This window comes from Falco punctatus (genome assembly GCF_963210335.1).
Source record: "Falco punctatus genome assembly, chromosome: 4".
Lineage (NCBI taxonomy): Eukaryota > Metazoa > Chordata > Aves > Falconiformes > Falconidae > Falco > Falco punctatus.
This window is the reverse complement of record NC_137583.1, coordinates 45,898,407-45,922,587: the sequence shown is the minus strand read 5'-3', so window position 1 is coordinate 45,922,587 and position 24,181 is coordinate 45,898,407. Positions and strand designations below refer to the sequence as shown.

Below are 24,181 nucleotides of genomic sequence, written 5' to 3'. Positions count from 1 at the left end.
GTTAATTGGCAGCATTAGGGACCGTCAGCCCGAGCCAGGGGCTGCTGGTGACGGGGGCTGTGGTGGGAGCGTGTCCCAGCTGCGGGGAGAGCCCCCAGCCCCCCCGGAGGGTGGCAGCTTGCACCCTGCCAAGCCCAGAGCCCAGCACGCCCTCCCAGTCGTCCCATGCTCTCTCCCAGTCGTCCCTGTCCCCAGTGGGATTTGTGTTGGGGCAGAGCAGGAGAGAGGACGGGGCTTCCCTGCGAGCCCCTTCCTGTGCCGCACCAGGAGAGGGGCTGGGGGCTGGGGGGGCTACTTCATGCCAGGAGTCCATTGCCTCCCGCTCCCACCTCTGCCTGCAGCAGTGGGTGCTGTGCCATGTTTATCCCTGGGGAAGGGGCTGCCTGGGGCCCTGTGGTCAGGATCCTGCTCTGGGGGGACCAGCACCCCCTGACTCAGGGCCGCCAGCACTCCCCGTGCCCTGGCAGGATTTGCTCTGATGGCCCCCCACCCCCGGGCCCATCTCCGCAAGGGGAATTCATTAGCTATGACTCATTAAATTTGTCTAGTGATCAATATTTTTGCCAGCTGCTGTTTGGCTCCAGTTGCTCGCTTTCCTTTCCTTATTAATTTATCAGGGGCTCTCTGCCTCCCCGGGAGCTGCCGTTTGCGCTCGCGGTGCGCTGAGCCCCTGGGCTCTGCCGTGCCTCAGTTTCCCCGCTGGAGGGGGGGGGGATGCCCCCGCGCTCCCCACGGAGGGAGGCTGCCGAGCTGCGGAGTGTTTGCCCCTTCCCCACGCAGCGGGACGGGCCCCAGGCCCCCCCCGTTTGAGGCCGGGGCTCTGTGTGGGGAGGGATGGAGGGGTCTGGCTGGGTCTTTAACGGGGTGGGGGTGGGGGTGTGAAACGGTTTTTCCGGGGTTTACGGCTCCGGACCCGGCTCAGCAACCGGCCTGGGGGTCTTCTCCCAGCCCGGGCGGTGGGGAGCGCCGCGGGGGGAGGAGGAGGGGGAGGAGGAGGAAAGTCACGGTGGTCCAAGGGCAGCCCGGACCACCCGGGAGCCGCGGGGGCTCCTGTGCCGGGGCACCCAGCGCTCCCCCCGGCGGGACCCCGCGGTCGCAGCCCTCGCACGGCAGCACCGGGCGGGGGGGACCCCGCTTTGCTGCGGGGGGGCGGGGGTGGGGGGGGCGCCACGCGGGGGCGGGGGCGAGTGCCCGTCGGGCGGGCGGGGCGGCTGCGCGGGCCGTGCCCGGCGTGACCCACCGCGCACCGGGGGCTGCGGGGCCGCACCGGCCGCACAGGGGGCTGCGGAGCCCGCCGGGAGGGTCCGCACCGGGGGGCGCTGCCGGGCCGCCCCCGCCCGCCCCGGCCCGCCCCCGCCCCCGCCCCCGGCCCGCCCCGGCGGGGCGCAGAGCGGGGGCGCATGGCGGGGCTGCGGGCGCTGTGGCTGCTGGCGGCGGCGCTGGGGGCGGCAGGGGGACACCCGCATCCCTGCCGCGTCCCGGGCCCCGCCGGCCCCGCCGTGCGCCTGGGGGCTCTGCTGCCGCCCGCCGCCCCCGCCCGCCTCCGCGCCGCGCTGCTGAGAGCCGCCGGCACCGGGGGCGGCACCGGGGGCAGCCCCGGGGGGGCGCCCGGCCCCGGGGGGGCGGCGCTGCCCCACAACCTCAGCCTGGAGGTGGTGGCCGGAGCCCCGGCGGCGCGGGACCCCGGCTCGCTGGCGCGGTGGCTGTGCGGGGCGCTGGCGGGGCGCGGCGTGGCCGCCGTCCTGGCTCTGCCCCGCTCCCGGCGGGAGCTGCTCCAGCTCGACTTCCTCGCCGCCGCCCTGCAGGTCCCCTTCGTCAGCCTCCTGGACAGCCGCGGGCCCCTGCCCTTCCGAGCGCAGGTAACACCCGCACCGGGGCACCCGCCGCCGGGACGCAGCTCTCCGACCCTGCTCCGGTCCCTGTTACCATCCCTGCTCCGGTCCCTGCTCCCGTCCCTGCTCCCGTCCCTGCTCCCGTCCCTGCTCCCGTCCCTGCTCCCGTCCCTGCTCCATCCCTGCTCCCGTCCCTGCTCCCGTCCGGGCTCCATCCCCGCTCCTATCCCGATCCTCATCCCGGCTCCAGTCCCGCGGGTCCTCCTCCCGGCTCCTATGCCGATCCCGATCCCGGCTCTATCCCAGCCCCTCAATCTTGCCGCATCCCAGCTCAGTCCCGGCTCTGTCCTGGCTCCATCCCCGCTCCCATCTCAGTCCCATCCAACCCTCATTCCCACCTCCACCCCGGCTCTATCGTGACCCCCTCTCGGGTCTATCCCAGCCTCATCCCGGGCCTCATCCTGGCTCTGTCCTGGTCCCCACCGCAGCTCTGTCCTGGCCCCCTCCTGGCCCCCATTCCAGCCTCCATCCCAGCTCTAGCCTGGCTCCGTCTCAGCTCTGTCCCAGCCCCCACCTCATCTCTCTCCTGGCCCCCTGCCCGGCTCTATCCCAGCCCCATCCCAGCTCCCGCTCCCGGGGCCGTGTCCTGGTGCTGGATCCCCGCAGTGCCCTGCACCGCCCGGTTCAGCCCCGCTGCCCCGGGAGTGACGTCTGTGTGTGCTGGCACCGTGTCTTGCAGCACAAACCCTGCCGAGCCGAGTCCCGTCCCAGCCCTGTGACCTTGGGACTGGATTTGTCCCTCTCCCCTCTGCTGGTTCCTTCTGGGGACAGACCACCTCCCCGTGGGGCCGTTTTGCATTTGGGCCTCTCTGCGCTGACCCCGAGCCGCTCCTGGGCAGGAGGGACTCCTTTCCTGGCCTGTGGCAGGACCGTGGTCACCCCTGTCCCACCAGCCTCTCCTGGGGACACCCAGGCGTCCCAGGCCACGCTGCCCTCCACGCTGCTCATCTGCTGCCTGGCCTGCAGCATGTCCTTGGAGCGTTCCGGCTGCTGGGGGCTGGGCTGGGCTGCGGCATGGGCAGCGCCTGGCCGGGAGTGTGGGAGACCCTTGTGTGGGCAAGGGGATGCGTGACACACTGCTTGGGTGGTGAACCCTCGTGCCCACCCAGCCGGGGGTCCCACGGGGGTCTCATCCCTGTGCTCTCCCTCTGGTCCCTGGGCATCCCTCCGGCTCCTGGGTGGGTGCGTGGCCAGCACGGGGCAGGGGGAACCATCTACCCTGGCTGGGATGGGACAGGGAGTGTGAGGTGGCTCCAGGGTGGGGGGGACTGTGTCTGGTGCTGCCTCTGGGCTCTCCCCACGGGCAGGAGCAGGGCAAGGGGACAGCCACAACCCCTGTGTGTCGGCAGAGCCCTTTCCACTTCCACATGAACCGGCAGAGCTCGCTGGAGATGCTGGTGGATGTGCTGGTGAGCATCTTGCAGGCCAACAACTGGCAAGAGACCAACCTGGTGCTTTGCCACCCATGGGACATCTCCAGCTTCCTCGGCCTCTGGGCCCGCCGCTCCCAGCTCTTCCTCCGCACCATCCTGGACCTTGGCTACCTGGATGAGGCCGGGGCCACCCACTACCTCCGGCAGCACGGGGAGCGCTTCAGGGCTCTCTCCAGCCCCGTGCTGGTGCTCGGCTGCGACCTGCGGCGCACTCGGCTCATCTTCCAGGCGGCCGAGGAGTCGGGGCTGCTGCTGCAGGAGCTTCACTGGCTGCTGGGCTCCCCGCTCAGTGCTGGCGAGCTGCAGACCGAGGGGTTGCCCCTGGGACTACTGGCCTACGGGGAGGTCAACCGGCCGCCGCTGGAGCTCTTCATCCAGGACCTGGTGGAGCTGGTGTCCCGGGCCATCGCCAGCGCCGCCCGCGTCCGCCCTGACCTGGCTCTGCTGCAGACGATGGTGAACTGCAATGACAGGCACCGCGTGCGCGGCGAGTCCTCGGGGCTCTTCCTCTCCCGGTAAGGGAGGTGCTGTGGGTGCCCCTTCCCCCTGCCCCAGCTCCATCGTGCCTCATCCCTGGGGCGGAGCAAGGGCAGAGCTGGGGGAACGCAGGGCTCAGTGCCCATCGCGCTCCTCAGCGTGTGCAGCTGCAGCCGTGGGGCTCAGCTCCCCCCTGGTGCCCGCTGCCCCCACCCCGGGACATGATTTATGCTGGATGCGCAGGGGGACACTTGTCACTTCAGATCTCCCTAATGCTGCCCGGGCACGGTTGCTCTATAAATATTAATAACACTTGGCCTTGCCAGCACAGCGAGCTGCAGGGCAGCGGGGCCGGATCCTGCCGCTCCTCCCTGCCCTTGTCAGTGCCCGAGCTGGGCACATCCTGCTCCCGGCCCCAAGCCCCCTCCCTCACTCCCCTCGGCTGCGGCTGAAGAGCCGGGGATGCTGGAGCTGTGGCACCTTCCCTCCTGCCAGGTTCCTGGCCAACACGTCCTTCCACGGCCGGACGGGGCCCGTGCGTGTGGAGAACGCGACGCTGGTGCGGCCGGAGCAGCAGTACCGCGCCTGGAGCCTGCAGCGGGACTCGCGGGGGGACCCCACCTGGGTGACGGTGGGCACCTGGCGGCACGGCAAGCTGGAGCTGGAGGAGGGCACGTGGCAGAGTCACCGCCAGCGCAAGAGCCCCGGCGAGGGGGCTGGGGGGGCCCGCGTGAGGCTGCGGGTGGTGACGCTGGTGGAGCACCCCTTCGTCTTCACCAGGGAGGCAGATGATGATGGGAGCTGCCCGGCTGGGCAGCTCTGCCTGGACCCCGGCACCAATGACTCTGCCGTGCTGGACACCCTCTTCGAGGAGCTGGGTGCCGACAACGGCTCGGTGCCGCGGGCATACAAGAAGTGCTGCTACGGGTACTGCATCGACCTGCTGGAGAAGCTGGCTGAGGACATGTCCTTTGACTTTGAGCTCTACATTGTGGGTGATGGGAAATATGGGGCCTGGAAGAATGGGCGCTGGACGGGGCTGGTGGGGGACCTGCTCAGCGGCACGGCCCACATGGCCGTCACCTCCTTCAGCATCAACTCGGCGCGGAGCAAAGTCATCGATTTCACCAGCCCCTTCTTCTCCACCAGCCTGGGCATCCTGGTGAGGACCAAGGACACGGCGTCGCCTATTGGGGCCTTCATGTGGCCCTTGCACTGGACCATGTGGGTGGGCATCTTTGTGGCCCTGCACATGACGGCACTCTTCCTCACCCTGTACGAGTGGAAGAGCCCCTACGGCATGACCCCCCACGGCCGCAACCGCATGAAGATCTTCTCCTACTCCTCAGCCCTCAACCTCTGCTACGCCATCCTCTTTGGGCGCACCGTGTCCAGCAAGACGCCCAAGTGCTGCACTGGCCGCTTCCTCATGAACCTCTGGGCCATCTTCTGCCTCCTGGTGCTCTCCAGCTACACGGCTAACCTGGCGGCTGTCATGGTGGGGGACAAGACCTTTGAGGAGCTCTCGGGCATCCATGACCCAAAGGTAGGAGCATGTCCAGGATGCTTCAGATAGGGTGAGACAGGGCTGAGGTCCAGGGAGGGATGGGTGGGGGTGGTCTGTCCTTGTCGAATCATGGAATCACTGAAGTTGGAAAAGACCTTTGAGATCATCAAGTCCAACTGTTAACCCAGGACTGCCAAGTCCATCACTAAACCATGTTCCTGAGCACCGCATCTATGTGGTTTTTAAATACCCCCAGGGATGGTGACTCCACCATCTCCCCAGGCACCCTGTGCTGGTGCTTGACCACCCTTTTGGTGAAGAAATTTTTCCTGCTATCCAATCTGAACCTCCCCTGGCACAACTTGAGGCCATTTCCTCTTGTCTTATCGCTGGTCACTTGGGAGAAGAGGAGAAGAGACCAGTCCCCACCTGCCTCCAACCTCCTTTCTTGCTGCACCTTCCCTGCTGGGATGAGCATGGAAGGTCTCCCCAGCCCGGTGCAGCACAGCCCCTCCCAAGGCAGTTGGGGGTCTTCCCAGCCCACCCCCCCACCCCCTCCCAGAAGCTTTGTGTTCCCAGACCTCGGTGTTTAATCCTGGTCTCATCTCCAGGGTGCAGGGCAAGTGGGCTGGGTTCAAGCTGAGCCTGGTGGAGTGGGGTGGGGGGTCTTTGCCAGGCACCCCCGAGAGCTGTCGCATCTCCCTGGGCTGCCCAGACCCCCCCTGCCTGCAGGGGCTCAGGGTTTGGGGACACGTCCCCAGGGAGCTGGGGGCTGTTCCTGCTGGGGGTACTGATGCTCTGGTGCCTCCTTCCAGCTGCATCACCCCTCGCAGGGCTTCCGCTTCGGCACAGTGTGGGAGAGCAGCGCCGAGGAGTACATCAAGAAGAGCTTCCCCGAGATGCACGAGTACATGCGACGCTACAACGTCCCCACCACCCCCGCCGGTGTCACCATGCTCAAGTGAGCGGCAGGGACAACATGGCGGGGGGGGGGCATCCTTTTACTCCCCATGGGCAGGTTTTGCCCCATCCCTGCAGCCTGTCTCTCCTGCCCCCCACCCCAGGGAGGGGTTCCGGGTTGGATTGACCCTGGGGAAGGGGGGAGCAGCCCCCTCCCTGAGGGTCCCCCCCCCATGTTGGTGCAGGACGGAGCCCCCCAAGCTCAACGCCTTCATCATGGACAAGTCGCTGCTGGACTACGAGGTCTCGATCGACTCCGACTGCAAACTGCTCACTGTGGGCAAACCCTTCGCCATTGAAGGTTTGGGGAGGGGGGCTGCAGGGGGGCGGGGGGAGTCCATGTGTGAGTGTGTGTGTGTGCGTGTACATGTGTGTGCTTGGGCTGCAGCTTGGCCGGGGCCGTGGGCATGCAGGGTGGGGAGGGTGCCCGCTCCACGGTGGGGGCTGGGGGCTGTGCTCCCCCCCGGCCCCAGCGCTGTCTCTCTCGCCCCCCGCCGGGGCCAGGCTATGGCATTGGCCTCCCCCAGAACTCGCCGCTGACCTCCAACATCTCCAAGTTCATCAGCCGCTACAAGTCAGCCGGGTTCATCGACCTCCTGCACGACAAGTGGTACAAGATGGTGCCATGCGGCAAGCGCGTCTTCGCCGTCACGGAGGTGCAGGCGGCCGGGCCCTTGGCTGGGGGGGGGGACACTGGGTCTCTGACACCCCCCCCACCAGCCCAGCCAATGCCCCCACTCCCCCTGCAGACCCTGCAGATGGGCATCTACCACTTCTCGGGCCTCTTTGTGCTGCTCTGCATCGGGCTCAGTGGCTCCCTGCTCACCTCGCTGGGCGAGCACGTCTTCTACCGCCTCGTCCTGCCCCGCATCAAGCGCAAGAAGAAATTCAACTACTGGCTGCACACGAGCCAGGTGGGGCTGGTGGGAACAGGCTCAGCACCTGAAAGACCCCCCCACCCCCACCCCCCTGCACCCCCCTGCTGCTGCTCCTTCTTCCCTTGCATAACCTCCGCCCTCCTCCAGCCCTGGCCCCTCATGCCCCAGTTAATCCCTGAACCCTCACCCCCCCGGCTGACCCCCCCCGACCATCACCCCGCAGCTCCCTCTTCCCTTGTTCCCCACAGAAAATCCACCGGGCGCTGAACACGGGCACGGAGGAGCAGAAAAGCCAGCAGCTGAGCTCGGCGCAGAGGTACAGCCACGGCTGCAGCTCTCCCCCTCCTCCTCCTCCTCCTCCTCCTCCCCATGGGCACCCACCGGCTCGGGGGGGCCATGGGGGGCCCTCGCAGCAGCCAACCCTTGTGCCCCCCCAGGTGCACCCTCCAGCCGCCGCAGGCACCAGCGGCAGGGCAGCCCTGGAGCACCCTGCGGAAGGAGGCACGGCGGGTGCGCTTCCAGCTGGACAAAGCCCCCCCTGAGGGTGAGGGGTCCCTGTGGCACCCCAGGAACGGGCGGGTGCTGCGGCCCCCGGACAGGGTGGCCAGCGAGAGCGAGCTCCGGGAGCTGGAGGAGAAGATCCAGGAGATGCGGGAGCAGCTGCGGGTGGCCCTGGTGAGGAAGAGTGAGCTGGTGGCCGTGCTGGGCACGGCAAAGAGCGGCCGCCTGCTGCCCACCCAGCCGGAGGAGCCCCAGGAGGAGAGGTGATGTGGGGTGGGGGGCCAGGGCAGGCACCCCCCTGAACACCCCAGGTCGGGCTGGGGGGGGCAGTGAGCCGGGGAGGGCAGCCCACCCCCACCCCCTTGGCTCAGAGCAGAGATGAGGGGTGTGAGAAGGGCCTGTGAGGCGCAGGATGGAGCGGGGAGCTCCTGGGGCTCCTCATCTCCCTCCCGTGGGACACGGGACAAAACTGCAGCCAGCAGCTTCGGGGAGGGGGTTGATTTTTTTTGGGGGGGAGGGGGGTGATTTTGGGGAGGCAGCGGGTGGAGAACCAGGGCAGACCCTTCAGCCATGCTGCATTTTTAATACATGTAAATAAAGATGATGGAGAAAAAAGAAAGGCTGCCTTTTCTCCTCCAGCCGCATCCTAAATGCAGCAACACTTGGGGTGGGGGTAACCCTTCCCCTCCCCGCTCCGCAGGCCCAGCTCAGCCCCACCGCAGGACAGCTGTGCTTAGGAGGAGGAGGAGGAGGAGGAGGAGGAAGGTGAGTAGCCTGTGTCCCACAGCGCGCTGCCAGGCCAAGACCCAAACTGCCCCTCTGGGAGAGCCAGCGCCAGGGCAGCAAAGGGGCTGAGCTCCTGAGCCACCTCAGAGCAGAAACGGAGCCTTCCTCGGGCGGACGGTGGGAGATGGATGCCACTGGCCCAGTTCTCCCAGTCCAAGCAGTGCAGGAAAGCCTGCGGGCTCACCAGTGCCCTTGACAGCGGAGGAAACGCAGGAACTCACAGCCCTGCTGGGGGGAACCACGTGCCCGTACGAGGGCCAGGGCGACAGCACAGCGCGACCTTCCCTGCCCGCTCACACACCGAGGCTGCCCAACACCCGCGAGCTCAGCCGGGACAGGGACCTGCGCTTGGCCCGCCACCGCCCCTGAGCTGTAAGGGGGTGGATGGTGGCACCCCAGGACGGTGACACCCCAGGACGGCAGCACCCAAAGCGTCAAGTGTTCAACCGTTTGCACCCGTACCCACGCCACAGGATCCCCAGCCCTCGGCCTCCAGCGGGAAGCCAGCACAACTGCTAGCAGGACACCAGAGCAGCACTACAGCAGCTGTTAGATATAATATTTATTATTATATACAAACACATTTTGTACATTAATTAAATAGAATGAACTCTACTCTTCATTCATCAAATCATTTGGTTTGTTTCCCGCCCCCCCCCCCCCTTCCCCTCCCACCCACCCACTCCTCTTAAAAGCCTACGATTATTCCATGCTCTCTGGCACGCTCCTGCCGGAGCAGGGAGCCAGGCGCCACGGCCCCTTCCCAGGGAGGCTGGCTGCAGAAGGATCTGGCATGCGGGGCACGAGCAGGCTCCCCCACTCCCCAGAGAACACCCAGGGCTTCTTGAGACAAAAAGAAAAAAAAAATAGTAAGGGGGGCACACCTGGGTGGGAAATGCAGAGACGGTGAAGAGGGGGGCTCTGAGATCCCCCAGTGCTGATGTGGAAACTCTTTCCTGGTGGAAGACACCAAAATGCACCTCCAAGGGAGACGGACTCCACAGAAGCTGCTCAGCTGTGGAGAGACGACGTTGAACTCGGGGACACTTCCACAGCCCCCCACGAAGAGCAGAGCCACCTGCCAGCGCTGCCCTTTTCCACGTCACTCCCCAAGCTCCTCTCTCCTCTCCACCCTACAGCCGGGACGCACTCCTGCCTCCGCTCTACCTGCCAGCACAACGCCTCCTTCAGCCACATCATGTGGGTCCAGCCCGTCCTCGGGGGCAGCCGGTGCCCGTCCCAGTCCCCCAGCAGCACGGCAGAGGGGTCAGGCACAGCCAGCTTCACCTCTGCTGCCAGGGAAAGGAGGAAAAATTAGCTGAAATGTCTTGGCTTTAGTGTTTTGGTTCTTTGCTAAACCATCTCATGCAACAGTTCAGCCAGTGAAAAGCTGATCTCTCTCCTCTGGGATGGGGCTGATCTTAAACGCAAACGTGTCCCATTTAAGGACAAGGCACTGAAAAGCAAAACTGCATCACCCACAGCAGCAGGTGCCAAAAAGCAGAGTCATACAGAGACGGAGCTGCTGTCCTCCTCATCCCAAACGTATCCACAGACACTGACACTACAGATCAGCTCCCAGCAGGAATTACTTGAGACCATCTGCCTGTGCCTGGAGCTCCTATTTTATGCTGGCCACACACACCTAAGAGAGGCCAAATTCTGAACGCCCTCGCAGAGGTCACCAGTGGCAGAAGGGACAGCACTTCTCCAGGGCTGATCAGCATGGGAATCAACGCTGCTGCTTCCCAGTCCAGCCAAATGCATCTCTCTGGGGATGGAAGCTCCAACCTGGACAGAGCAGCTTCTACCCCCCAAACCTGCTGACTGAGGGAAGTTCAAGGACAGAAAAAAATGGGGCTGAATTGCAGCTTCTACTTTGGTTATTGCCCAGCTTTGCCCTGGCGTGAGCACATCTAGTGTCTGGGGAAGGCCTTAAGCTCCTCTTCCCCTTAAGGAGAAGGAAAAGTTCACTGGGTTTCTCCTCTGGTTTTTGCAGCTCTCCTGCAGGTGTCAGAAAACTCTCCGTCCACATGCAGCTGCTATTCTAACCAGAAAGCTGCCACACACGTGTGGGCTGTCCCACATCAGCTCTTACTTGCTATCAGCATCTGGACGGCAAATGCCACTGCCGGGGGCAAAGCTGGGGCAGCCAGGGGCAAGGAAAAGCTGGGGCAGGGGAGTGACTGCAGGGCTCAAGCAGGCAGCCTGCTCGCCCACAGCCTTGGGACGAGGGCCCTGAGCCTCGCAGGCCTCGTCCCTCCCTCCCGGCAGTCCCACGCACATCAGGCTCTCACGTGCTGTTCCCAGGGGAGTCCACTGCAGCACCTTTTCTCTGTCCCAGCTGCTCTGCCTCTGCTAAGAGGAATTCATGGGTTAAGGATGATGGTGAAGTGAGAAATAGTAACAAACAAAATCCAAATGCCTTCCTGGCAGTCCAGAATTACAGTAACAGGGACTCAAGACAGGCTCCTCGAGTCTGGCTCCGAGCAAGGTTTGGAGCTAGGTGTGCTATCCGCTGGTGCTGGGCAAGGGCTGCTTTCTCCCCAGTCCCCAAGAGCACGCCCCAAACGTCTGTCCTGATCAGTGTCCTCCACCAAGGCCGGAGGGGTCTCTACCACACTGCTGTTCGCAACGCAGTTCTTGCCACTAGGTTTTGCTTGGCTGTCTGAGCCCTCGACAGCCTCAGTCTGTGCAGGGAGGGGAGGGCTGGGGACGGAAGCCCCCTCCTCCTGCAGCGGGACGAGGGGCGCAGCTGGTGGCGCCTCTGCAGCTGGGGGAACATCTGCTGCAGCCACCACAGATGTTGAAGTGACTTCAATGGTGATGGAACCCATGGCTGTCTCCGGGTGGTCGCTGCTGACTCTGATGCGGGCAACCAAACTGGAGGCGGCAGCGGCGTCCTGCGGGTTCCCATTGGCCACGGCTTCGTGCACCACGTTTGGCTCCAGGAGGGTAGTGCTCAGGTCAGAGAGAAACGAGGCTTCTGTAACGATGGCAGCTGTCTCGGCTACCCAGTTCAGATCACTCCCAACAGAAGCCGCGGTGGCAGCGGCGATGACGCTGGAGGCCTCGCTGGGAGTCAGGGCAGCCGGGCTGCTGCTCTCCCCAGAGGGGCCGGCAGCCAGGTGGGGCCGGCGGCCCCCCACGTCAACGGGGGCAGCTGTAGTGTTGTTGTTGAGGTTGTCCTGGAGCGTCGTCTGAGTCCCCTGGCCTACCTGCTGGTTCTGCAACAGCATCTCCTGGATCCTGATCTGCTGGAGAATGGCTGGTAGCTCATAGTGGTGGAAGAAGTAAATCATTGAGTGCTAGAGAAGGCAAAAGGAAAGGAGTCACTCAGTGGGCCTGGGCTGCGAGCCTAGATGTACCTTAGAAAACTACGCTTTCTTCTTGCTGTAAAGACTGGAGAATTCGGCTGCTCTGACAGCCAAGAGGTTGTCTGAAGTTTTAGGAAGATTTATTGCTTCCACTATGACCCCTGCAAGCTGCTTTTATAGTTTCTCTCTGAACACAGGCAATGGGGTACAACCCCCCTTCCCTTTTAAGGGCTCAGAACAAGAAGGGTAAAGACATTTCTCTGGCCCATCCTCAGTTCCTTGTCTCTGTCCTGCAGCAGAGAGAGGGGGCAGGGCAAAAGCCAGAGACACCCAGGTTTGCTTGAACCACACTGGAGACATCAATTTGGAGCTGGTCTTGCCAGCATCTTTCACTGCACAGACCTGCCCAACTCCTCAGCCTCTGCAAGGAGATCCTCAGCAGGATTTCTTCTAGAAAGACAGGATAGGAATCCTTCCCTAACACCTTCCAAAACCCAGGTGACATGAGCCTACTGGCAGCTGCGTGAGCCAGTGACCAAAACCCCCTCTTGTTCAACAGCATCCTTCTGCCGTTCCATTTCCAAACCAGGGATTATTTCCATCTCTTTGTAACTAAAATCGCTGCTCAAACTCAGCTTGTCAAGAAGTTTGATCAGAGCCCAAACTGCAGCAGATTCCCTTCACTTTTTAACAGCACAGCCAGTGTGAGCTATCTGCAATGTAGCAGTTTAAACTGCAGGCAGCCAGACCCCTCTGAGGCATGTGGAGTGACCAGGACTGAATTCACACGATGGCACTGGCCTCCACACAGCCGGCTGCACTAACGCGCAGCAGAAATGGCAGCTACTCACCTGGATGAAGAGCCACGAGGTGACGAGAGCCAGGCTGCTGTACTGCCCGTTGAATCGATAGTGGTAAGCATAGAAGGCAAAGTGGTACAGATAGAAGAACCTGGGCAGAAAGGCAATAAACATCAGGATACGGCAATGGACAGGACAAACGGGAGTTTCTTTCTACTCTTCTGTTCTGAGCCGGGACACTCTGCACAGGGTGGTGCAGGCTCCCACTAACAGGTCATGAGAACTGTCTCGCTGTGAACAGGTCTTCACCAGGGCAAAATAAAGGGCAGGGAAAGGATTGAGATGATTCTGGAAATCCAGGCACAAACCCAAAGTGGAAGCAATTGCACTTCGGACCCTACAAGATGTCAGGCAGCTCTCAAGGAGACACACAGCAGCTCTCAGGAGTGGACAGCCTCCTGGCTGGGAGGGTCTGGAGCAGCCTCCTCCCACTGGAGGAGACGGCGTGCAGCCAGGAGCTCCCACCAGCTCTTACCTGAGCCAATGCCTCTTGCTCGTATTGGTGTGGCAACAGATAGCGTCGTACTGGTCAGCCAGCCACACGATGAGGATGATGTAAAATGCAGTTGTGGTATCATTGAAGAACTCGGACATAATGGCCTCCATACCTACAGGACAGGGCGGGAGGGAACATCAGCACGCTGCGGGGCGCAGACTACCGTTGGCAAAGGGCTTCCCCAAGGGGCACGTGAAGGATCCTCTGTCATTTCAGAGCCAGGGCTATATGACGTGCAGCAAAGACCACAGCAGGATAAATTTGCTCTGTTTAAAGCAGCAGCTAAGGCCAAACATGTTGCACTGCTGATGGCAGTCACTGCACAGGCCAGATCAGCTGGCTCTGGAGAGCAAAGATTTCAGGGTTTTGTTGCTCATTTTTTAAATTCAAATTGTGCTAATGCAATGTGGTCACAGGAAGAGTGAATCTGAAATGAACTAGTGACAGACAGAGCTTCAGTTTATGTGATTTCCAACTGAACTGCTTTTCCAGGGGACCCAGAAAGACAATGTAGCTCACTGTGCCATCACATTCCAGAGCTTTCCACCCTGTGATGAGCAGACACGCTAACCACCTGCCATGGCCACGTCAGAACAGGGAATTGCATTTTCTACGGATTCCAGTGGGACTTGCTGCACATACACAAGCAGTGAGCTAACGACCTTACCTACTAGAGCCAGAATGACAGTGAGGAGGGGAGCTGCAGGGAAGGCAATTGTCATGTTCATTTCCAGCATCTGCAACAGGTCAACTGCAAGAAGGAAAACGTACTATAACACAAAATGGATGCGGGGCCACAGAACCCTCCACCCCTCCGTTACTCCCCAGACAGAGCACTGCAACACGCAGTCAAATCCACCATCCCCGATACTTGCCAAGAGACAGAACAGCCCTCACAAGCACCGTGACGGGGGTATAGGGGGATTTATACCCTGTGCAGCCACATGCAGGACCCTTCTAAATGATGACAGTCAAGAGTATACGCATGATACACTGTGCTGGAGCAGGCAGTGTCAGTACACCCTAAATCCCTTAGAAAATCCTTACCAATGAAGACAAAGATCTGATGGTGCGAGTAGCGCAACAGCATCGAAACAGACAGGGTCTGAAATATGAGAACAGCAGCCAGTGTTAGAGCCACAAAGGTCCAGGGAGTCACTTGCAGAATCACACTCCAGCAGAGGCCTGAAGAGGCGCGTTTGGACTTGCAGTGCTGCACAGCATGCTGTGCACATCCCATGTTCGTCAGTTTGAGCTATGCAGACCGACTTCCCAAAGAGCAATTAGGACTTCACAAACAGCAATTAATCTTTGTATTACTGCAGTGAAATAGACAGCGAGTGATTTGTTTGTAAAGAGACTGATCCTGAGTGTTTGAGCAGGGGCCAAACCAAACAGCAGCAGCAGCGCTGGAACTAGGGTGTCTTCCCTCCCGCCCTACATCTGTGCTCCTCCCAGCAGCTCCCAATGCCTCTGGCAACTGGCACCCAGCACCCTCGTCCTCCTTTCTCACTGGCCACAATACTGTTGTAGAAGGAGCTGCACCAGTGGCCGGTCACACACAAAAGGGGACAGCCACCCAAGACTATGAACACAGACTTAGTTATCACTTGGGATCTTGTCTAATACTTATCTGTAATCACCTCATCGCACAATCACGGGAGACTCAGATCTATCTTGATCACTCCTGGCAAATTAGGCCCATTCTTATAAGTCTCAGAGGACAAACTTCTGCACCCTGTGCCTTGTCAGCCTGAGTGTTTTAACTACACTTACAGACTCTCTAACATGAATCTCCCTTTTGGCCACAAAACCATTACTTCATTCTATTTCACCTCCTCTGTTTCACTGTTAGGACCTTAAGAACCCATATTAAATAAAAAAAAAAAACAACACAGAAACCAGGAGAACCTTGTACTCCATCAGCTTAGCTTTAAAAGCAGATGAGAGCTCAGGCCTGTGCTGTTACATCAAACATATGCTGACTAGCACCGGGCTCAGAGTCCAGGCAATGCCCAGCTCCTATCGACTTACAAATATGACCATGATGACAAAGGCTGCCAGATACGAAGTCCTAGCCATCCACATGCTGACAAAGCGATAGTGCTCCCCAGACACCACATTCCGAAGGAAACCTGGAAGAAAAAAGCACACACACACAAGTTCAGTGCAATTAAACCACAAACTAAGAATAAAACTTTCAGTGCCTTCTAAAGAAATAGGATTTAAAGCAAATCTATGGCAACACCTCCTCACAGCAGCACTCGTATTGTTATGCAGTGCAATAAGGCAGGAGAAAATCACGTTTGCAGACACCTCTCCCCTCCTGCTTGTTTCATTTTGTCCTTGACAATAACATCTCTACGTAACACAGGGAACTGTTCCCTGCATTAGATTAATCAACAGTCAGAAGATGATATTCATGCATCCATAGAAAAAACATTAACTGCTCTGCATAGCTGCGGAAAGCGATTCCTCCAAGCCTTACCTTTGTTTTCTTCATTTTCAGCTAAAGCTTTGACACTTGACATCAGGATGTCATCATAACCCAGGAACTCATCCAGCAATAGGCGACTGAACCTGTCCCCAAAGCACTGATCCCTGGTAGGATCTAGAGAGAAAAAAACACCCAACCCAGTCAGATCAACCACAGAGGCGGCAAGGCAAGCAAAGAGTCTTCTCATCACTCAGAAGGACAAATCTGCCAGCAGACCTGCGTCTGCAGTTGGACCTTTGGCTGGATAACTAAATTGGGCAGGACTGGGAGGGAAAACGTCACACCCTGACAAATCTAGCCATGCTGTCAAAATGCTAACGTCAATTGGGCCTTAAGAATTACATCAGGGCTGTCATACTCCCTGTTGGCACAGACATAAAGGGCATTTAACTTCCAGGCTTGGACTACCTTCCCTAGGCTCACCCCAACTAATGGCCCAGAGAAACAAGTTCTGGTAAGACTCAGAAGACCAGGCCAAGACTTTTCAGATGTCAGCTGGCCTCAGCACGGCACTGCCAGGGCCCACCCTTCCCATCCCACCCACCCTTCCGCAGCGGAGGGCACGTGAACGCCTCCCCATCGCTCTGGCCATTAATGAAGGCTGTTTGGTTTCATCTCATGAAACTGGTCCTGTGTTCTGCTGTAAAAACACTGATCAGCTTGTAAAAATAACCCAAATCTAAACAAAACAGGAGGCGTGAGCACAGATAATTTTTCAGTAAATTACTAAGATACTTACGAAGGAATTTGTCCAGTTGAATTGGACAACCCAGGTCAGCTGGGTTTCCATTTAATATGGGAACTGCCCATTCCCTGTACAGGATATCTGCTTAATGGCTCCAGTCCAGCTGTACTCCAGTTTGATTAGGAGTAAGTAATAAAATTTAGTCTGATTGCTGCACTAACAGCTCATTAAAGATCAATTAAGTTCACAGGCGTGAGAAGGTTTGCGATCGTATTTATTCCTGTCTTGGACAGTTTTTAATGGAGGAAATGCCAGGAGAACGCTGTTCCACAAAAATGGTCTGCTGGTGCTAAAGAGATCTGCTCAGCCTTGTCCCCAACACATGCACAGCTGCTCTCGCCACCGGGTGCTAACACTGCACTGCTGCTGCTCCACACTGAGCCTAGACCTCAGTACCTTGAAGCTCTTCCTTCCTCAATGAGAAAACTGCACTGGACACCATTTCAACCTATTCCTCTTAGAAAGGTATGACCTACTAAAGCAATAAAGACTCCATAAAGCAGCTCTCCTACGTGGAAAATGAGCGCCATCAACTGTTATAAATAGTTTCCACAAGACTAAAGAGGAAACAGCGCGTAGGTATCTCTGCAGAGCACCTACCCGCCCCTGCACCAGCGTGGGCTGGCTCCCTCACTTACCCAAAGTCACCACCATGACCGGAATGCTGAGGCGTTGCCGAGTGCTCTGGGACAGGCGCAAAAACCCGTACTCCAACGAGTATTCCACAATGTACTCCTCCTGTGGCCACACTGGAAGAGAGGGTGGGAAGGGAGACTCAACAGCAGGGTTTGCAAACAATTACCAAGAAGAAACAGTACCTCTGGATTCCCTTCTGCCCTCCCACCACATTCTTGAAAAGAGAATCAGTTGCAGACACGGGGCTCCAGGCTTCCTTCAACCAATTAAAAACAAATCAATACAAATTCTTTGAAATTGCAGCCCATTCCCTTGACATCAGCCCTTAATGCGAAACTTCTGGGAAAGCTTCAGGGCAGCAGTTCCAAGCTCTGTCAAACACTGTCCAAATCTGCCCACATCTTTGCCTGGCAAGCCACAGACCACTTGTTTTCACTCTGTTCCCTTTCTGCTTTCTACGTTGTTTAGGAAACAGTGGGAAAATATACTTTATACAGGCTGAACAGCAAGTAAACACTCCATAGGGCAGCAGCACTCAGGAGACAGAGGTCACTGCTCCAATTACAAATCTCAAAAGTAAAGGCAGGAGCAATTATGGCTTTAAAACAAAAAATATGGTGGCCCCTGAAGTGTCCTTGATTTTATTTTATTTTTTTAATAAAGAAAGGTTCAAAATAGATGCTTTTTGCTACATCACCTCTGAAAGGACAAAACCTCCTGCTAAGTCGAAGGCAAGCAATTTAATCCGTGATCTTTTAAACTGTCACAGCATATCTTGCAAGAAGCGAGGGGAGGCAGCTGTCAGGGGTCTTACAACCACACAACAAAAAATTTAAAAGGATACAATAACTTAAAAGAAATGCACCTGCCTCTTCTGACTTACAGCTACACATCACTGACAGAAATGCCCGCTTTACTGCCCCACCTCTGATCCCACTCCCTGGGCCACAAACACAGGCTGGTGTGTTTGTTTCATCTCTTGTTTCCATTATAGAACAGTTTTAAGCTCAAATGGAAACAAAGTGTTTAAATATCAACAAAAGAATTACTTCCTTTGCATCATAAAGTATTTTTCCATGGTAAAATATTCTAAACATCAAATTTGGTGTACTTATAGCACAAGAAACCTGGGGAAAAAAAAAAAAAAGTAAAAACGTGTATTTGGGGATCTGGGACCTGTTTGAAAAGACGAATTTTTAAACTACGTTGGAAAGCAGCACAAGTGTCTCTCTCACCACATTGCTGGATCATTTCCAGCTGGGCATTCAGCAAATCAAGGCACAGCCCATCAGCGTACACAGCACTGTACAACATGACTCTTACAGAACTTAGGCAACTATTAATAAAGGTATTGCATCAAAAATATTTAGGGCTTTCTAGTCTTACATGACTTAATGATCTTAAATTCAGGACTAATGAGTTCTGAACCAGCATCAAGCAAAACCACTGCAAGCGCAAGGGAACAGTGCCACTGCAATGTCCAGTCTCACAATCCTCCACAGCCACAACATCCAGTACTTCTGAAGAGCAAAGAATTCCAGTCTTTCCAGGGATGAAAGCGTAGGTGAAAAAGGTAAATGATACCAGAATCCAATTGCCATGTCTCTTATTTTAACATAAGTATTTTTTAATTGATTTCCTCCCTAACCACTAGAAAAAGAAGTTTTCCAACAGTGGATTTCCATTTTAAATAACACAAAGCCACTAAATCTCCCTCTAGAGTTTATGAGACATCAGCAGCTTAAGTCATGCTGGAACAAGGGGAGGAATAGAGCAGGATATCCTGAACGGTGCAGAACAGCAATGCTGTATCTCGCAATCCACTGAAACTTGCTCAGTGGCTTTCAGGATTAATTAGCTGTTTCAAGTACTGGTGTTGACTCAGGGACTCAAAATACAGCCCAAACCCTGTTAATACGAGGAGGAATGTGTGCTGTCAGTCAGATCCCTGCAAGTCTCAAGAGAACAGCAAACTGCTCAGAAGAGGGAAGTTCACATTCATCTGAGGTATCTGGCACCGACTGCTGCAGAAACACGATGCCAGACCAAGAGGCTTCAGCAAATTTTATAGCCCAGATGACCCTCGACTCCCAGCCCCCCTTCAGCCGAAGGAAAGATCTTGTTGTGGATCTACTGTTAGTATCGACAAGGTTAACCACAGGTGAATGCATCAGGGAAGACATTTAAGGTTACGATGCACGTGCCCAGAGAAGCCAGAAGGAACAAGACGTGCAGGGAAGATGCACGGGGCAGGGGAAGGAGAGAGCACAGATAGCAGTGTAAGTTGTCTTTACCTGCTCTGGCTAGCATCTCAAACTCGGACACAGTCTCCCTCAGAGGCTGCATACCTTTAGTGGCTGCTTCACTAAACGAGAACTCCTGGCTTTCGTTGTGGGGCAGTGCCTCAGTGCTGCTCACTCGGGATGGCTTGAGGAACACCTTGGGCTCGATATCCAGCTCAAACTGTGGGAAAAGCGCAGCAGAGAAAGTCACGTTAGCAGTCACTTCAGCTCCCATCTTCTGTGCTCCCTCTGTGCCCCCAGCAAAGGCCTCTGCCACCAGGAGGAGGACAAAAGAGGCCACTTTCTCAAGCTTTACATTCTGTCTTAAACCAGCAGAGGTTAAAGTGGAGATTTAGGAAAAAATAAGGAACACACTATTTCCAGATGACTGAGGGATCAGAGGGACTGTGGCACACTTAAGATGACTGCACTAACAAACCATCTCTCCCCAAACCAACAATCGGGTTCCCATCTCCCGCATACACAGGGAACGTGTCTTTACCTTGATAGAGCTGTTTTCAAACATATCCACGGTCATTTCCTCCTCTTCTTCCTCCTCTTCCTCAGCTGTGGATTCAATTACCATTCCCGGGAACTTCTCGACACCACAGAATTGCAGGAAGATGGGGGCTCGGCTTGAGTTGCGCTGTATTTCCACACGCAAGATGCCATCGCGTGGCCATTTATCTCGCACGTGCTCCAAGCAGTTAATGGGCGAGCGGGAGAAGGCGATGTGAATGTAAGCCAGGATGAACAGCACAAAGAGAGCCTACACACAGCATGAAACAAAGCAGAGACCATCAGCCCAAACACCCTTGGCCTGTTTACAGGCTCCCCAGTTTTAACCATCTTTTCTCTGCCCATAAAGACACTGGATTAATGTGGAAAAACGGATTCACAGGTGGACAAGAGCTTTTATGCTTTCCAGCCCCGGCGGTCTCTGCATCAACAATAAAGCAGCCCAGAAACAGGCAATTTCAGCACAACTGTATCAACAGGAGAACACACCAAAAACAGCCACAAGAACAATCTCCTCCTGTTCAGGAGACCAGAGCTGGCACCGATACCTGTGCAGCACACGTGTCTTGCTGAAATCACAAGCCACACGCTCAGGCCCCAGCACCACGCAAGGCCCTGCAAACCAACACCATCCCCAAAACGACTGCACCACAGGCAAACTGACCAAACACAGCACCAAAGTGCGATGAGGCTCCAAGGCATACTGAAAGAAACAGAAATCCACCCGTGGTGTTCAACTATTCCCTTCTCAGCACAGTGTTTCCTGTTGAAGCCTGGAGAAGACTCAACTTTACAAAGGCAGAATAAAGCAAACCTTAACAAAAGACAACCCACCATCAGAGCAGGACAACCCAAACCCACAGCAGAACTGCCAGCTCTGCGTTCAGATCCACCACTCGACGCTGCGAGGTAAGGACTCTGCCACAGCCGGAGGTTGCACTGACCTGCTGAGGCTGGGCTCGTGGAGCATCACCACTCCCTTGTCCTGGCTCAATCCAAGGAACAGCTATAAAGCCACAGCAAAATAAAGCGGACGAAAAAAATTTATTCCCTATAGTGATGATAGTAGATCTAGCACAATGCTACCCAAAGTTCACAGCTGAAAACTCCAAGAAACACTGGTACAGTAAGTGGTACAGCTGAGTTTCTTACACTCGCTTTCCAGCTGCATTAAGATGCTCATTCCTAATTAAACTAGCTGTCCTTGCTACATATCTTTCTTGACCTATTTGCTATGAATAAACAGACTGGTAAACATCTCATCTGCAGAGGAGCTGCATAGGAAGACGCTAGGGAAGGTAAATCAGAAACACCTCCCTCATCACAGGAGGAGCCACGATGAAGCCGGCAGAACCACGAGTGGTTTCAGGACTCCGTGAACAGCAGTGTCCAGGACCACGGTCTCTAACTTCACCTCCTACCAGTACCCTGCGCACAGAGCCAAGACCAGGCTGGAGCCTGGCTGACTCTTAACCCTGTGGGCGGGAATAGGCTGCTCTCTCCAGACGTGAATACGCTTACTCCCTCAGCAACGCTTGGATCAAAAGCGGACAGCAGCTAGAACCGCTACCAGGCAGACCGCTCACTCCACCCCACAGCCTTGTCAATACCACCAGCCCCATTCCAGCCTCCCTGCCCACCTGAATGCAGCTATGCAAGGTGCTGGGGCAGGACAGGGAGAGAGAGAAGTTCCACCCCTGAACACTGCTTGGGAGGCCAGAAAACGTGTACGGGCAGTACGACACATTTTGCCCTGAATGTTAGTTCCTTTAAGCACCTGTTCGCTACAACTCCAGAGCAGGAGCCTGCTGTTGGCCCCTGGCAAGCCCCCTCTCCACCTCCCCTTACTCCAGTTTCACATCCTGGTGCTGGCGAGAAGCATCAGCGTGTGCCCTGGGAGCCACGGTGCAGGATTTAACCCACGGGCACTTCACCCCGGGGACAGCCCCCTCCGGGGGTCTCCAACCCCACGCCCACATCAGCCAGGGAGCAGGTGGGTTTGCACCCTGGGACAGAGGCAGAGGTGTGATACTGTGCTGGCACAGCTGGGGGTGCTGACCGCTAAAAAAAAAATTTAAAATTCATCACTTCTCAAAAAGACAAGACTCCAACAAAACTTCAGCCACCAAGCACCTCGCCTATGCAATGCAGGCAAAAAGAGCGATCGCTCGGAAACTGAAATTTAAATCTTCCGTGCCTGCCCCCCACCAGCCTGGCTGCCCAGCAAGCTGGCTCAGCGATTCCCTTTTTATTTTGGGATCTGTCACCAGGGCTGTGGTGGTGCAGGGACCGGCACAGCCTGTTGCAACTGCTCACGTCTTTCTCCCAGGGGAGGGACCCACGGGAGTCAGTGGGCAGCATGGGGGGGGGGGGGGTGGGTCCAAACACGGGCAGTGACCTCTAGCAGAGCCCAGCTTGTTTGTGTTTATAAGAAATTTACGCTTTTGCACCTAACTGTAGGCCAGCATGCGGAATGCCCACTCCTCCCCGTAAAGCCCCCGTTAAAGCTGCCCCTCACCTTGAGGAGGACGAAGAACTCGAAGACGCGGCGGAAAGAGGGTGGGAAGAGGCGAGCGTAGGTCACTGCCATCTTGAAGAAGAGCGCGTGGAAGAGGCGATCGCGCACATTGATCAAGGGGTTCTGGTTGAGGTTGGGGTTGCGGACGCCCCGGTTGTTGCCCCCGGCAGCCCCACCGCCCCCGTTGTTGTTAGCCGGGTGGTGGTTGTTGGCGTTCGGCTGGTTCTCGGACATCCTGACGCCTGCGGCTGGGAGCCGAGGGGCGCTGGCAGCACTGACCTGGGCCGGAGGGACCGATCCCCCGCCGCACAGCGGGCTTGGGGCCGAGCGACCGCTTCGGAGGGGACGAAGGTCGAGCGCTGCCGCCGAGAGGCCGGGGAGAAGCCGCGGGAGCTGCCCGGTGCAGGGCGCCGGGTGGACCGGGCAGACGCTGCCCCCGGCCCCCTCTCCTCAGGGGCGACCCTCCGGGCCCGGCCCGGCCTCCTGCGCGCAGACGCCTCCGGAGCGGAGAGCGGGTCAGGCCCGGCGAGGCCCGGGCCAGGCCTCGGGGCTCAGCGGGCCGCTACCTCGGCGGGGCCCGGGGGTTGCGCGACCCGAGCAGGCCCAGAGGGGACGCGGCTGCTGGGCCGGCCCCGCGGCCATGGAGGGTCCGTCACCGGGGCGGCGCGGCCCGTCCCGGAGCGCAGCGGGAGCCTCGGCCCTCCCGGCGCGGCGCGGTGCGTGCGGAGCGGCCCAGTCCCGTCCCGTCAGCGCCCCGCCGCCATCTTCCTCCGCCGGCACGGACGACGGCGGCAGCGGGCCTGCGCGAGCGCCGCGGGGGAACTCTGGGACGGTGGAGGACAGGCGCCGGCCTCCGCTCCGCCCCGCAATGCAAAGTAGGATCCCTCCCGCCATGCACCGCGCTCAGCAGTCCCACTCCGCACTTAGCTCCGCCGTGGAAAGGTCAAAATTTCTGACATAAATACGATTGTCAGTATGAGAGTAGCTTGGGAATGTGACGCTGTGGGGGAAGGCGCAGGAGTTTGAGGTAAAAATTCTCGCCATGGCCTGAAAATTATTAAATGAGAGAGGTTCAAATAGCTCGAGGGAGCACGGTAGATTCGTGCTCGCTTCGGCAGCACATATACTAAAATTGGAACGATACAGAGAAGATTAGCATGGCCCCTGCGCAAGGATGACACGCAAATTCGTGAAGCGTTCCATATTTTTGCCACTCCCCGCCACCTTTGGGGGACTGATCCCAACGCCCGGGGCCCCTTCTGGCCCCTGCTGTGTGGGGGCACCCCCGAGACACACGGGCGTGGAGCCGGGGGGGGGGGTGTCCAGACCCCAAGGTACGCTCAGGGGGAGCCCCAGGTGCAGGCCTGTGGGCCCCCCCATCCCCATGGGAGTGGGGGGTTGTGGGCTGGGGACGAGAGGGGCACCCTGAAACCTTCATGCCACCCACCCAGGGGGCCCAGCCCAGCCCTGCTCGGGGGTCCCTGTGCAGCACAGGCCCCATGGGGGCATCCGGCTGAGGGGATGAGACCCCTGCCCTACACTGGGGCACTGCAGAGGGGGAGAAGGTGGAGAGGAACGAGCTCCAGGGAGGGTGGCGGGCAGGGACCCCCACCCAGCCCACTGCCCACCTTGCCCAGGGACCATCCAGGGGGAGGAAGACCCTGGCTGACCTTCAGCTGCCGGGAAGGGGCTGCAGGACAGCAGCAGGGCAGGGGGCCATGGCGGCTGCTCTGTGCCCCCCACTGCGATGGCCATCCTGCTGCCCCCCGTCCCGCTGCACCCCCCGTCCCCCAAGCGAGGGTGACCCAGCGCCCCGGGTGGTACTGCGGGTCTTTATTTCGTTGCTCTTTTACAGCAGGCCCTGCACCCGCAGGGAG

The 24,181-nt window shown here is 58.3% G+C and overlaps 2 protein-coding genes across 4 annotated transcripts; one reads left to right on the top strand and one right to left on the bottom strand.

Annotated features, from left to right (window-relative positions):
• Positions 1 to 1,317: 1,317 nt before the first annotated feature.
• On the top strand, positions 1,318 to 9,002 carry GRIN3B (glutamate ionotropic receptor NMDA type subunit 3B). Its single transcript, XM_080384184.1, has 10 exons — positions 1,318 to 1,859; positions 3,242 to 3,840; positions 4,298 to 5,348; positions 6,125 to 6,270; positions 6,455 to 6,570; positions 6,774 to 6,925; positions 7,019 to 7,183; positions 7,396 to 7,463; positions 7,585 to 7,911; positions 8,349 to 9,002. The coding sequence occupies exons 1-10, from the start codon at positions 1,401 to 1,403 to the stop codon at positions 8,383 to 8,385; spliced, it is 3,120 nt and encodes a 1,039-aa protein (XP_080240310.1). The 5' UTR covers positions 1,318 to 1,400; the 3' UTR covers positions 8,386 to 9,002.
• Positions 9,003 to 9,116: 114 nt separating this feature from the next.
• TMEM259 (transmembrane protein 259) lies at positions 9,117 to 24,148 on the bottom strand (the record flags this gene model as incomplete). Of its 3 annotated transcripts, none has more annotated exons than XM_080384107.1 (11): positions 22,305 to 24,147; positions 19,770 to 20,036; positions 19,280 to 19,448; positions 16,988 to 17,098; positions 15,596 to 15,718; positions 15,142 to 15,242; positions 14,155 to 14,212; positions 13,775 to 13,858; positions 13,087 to 13,219; positions 12,603 to 12,702; positions 9,117 to 11,742 (listed from the first exon to the last, which is right to left on the bottom strand). In XM_080384107.1, the coding sequence occupies exons 1-11, from the start codon at positions 22,536 to 22,538 to the stop codon at positions 10,894 to 10,896; spliced, it is 2,229 nt and encodes a 742-aa protein (XP_080240233.1). In that variant the 5' UTR covers positions 22,539 to 24,147. The 3 variants fall into 3 exon arrangements, with proteins under 3 accessions (XP_080240233.1, XP_080240234.1, XP_080240235.1); XM_080384108.1 differs by having other exon boundaries at positions 19,334 to 19,448; XM_080384109.1 differs by lacking the exons at positions 9,117 to 11,742; positions 12,603 to 12,702 and having other exon boundaries at positions 13,083 to 13,219; positions 19,334 to 19,448; positions 22,305 to 24,148.
• Between the last annotated feature and the right edge of the window lie 33 nt (positions 24,149 to 24,181).

Excerpts from the sequence above, each read along its gene's own strand:
- GRIN3B (XM_080384184.1), top strand. The coding sequence starts at position 1,401 with ATGGCGGGGCTGCGGGCGCTGTGGCTGCTGGCGGCGGCGCTGGGGGCG. Across the intron at positions 6,571-6,773 it reads CAAACCCTTCGCCATTGAAG|GCTATGGCATTGGCCTCCCC; the intron begins GTTTGGGGAGGG and ends CGCCGGGGCCAG. Across the intron at positions 7,184-7,395 it reads ACTGGCTGCACACGAGCCAG|AAAATCCACCGGGCGCTGAA; the intron begins GTGGGGCTGGTG and ends TGTTCCCCACAG.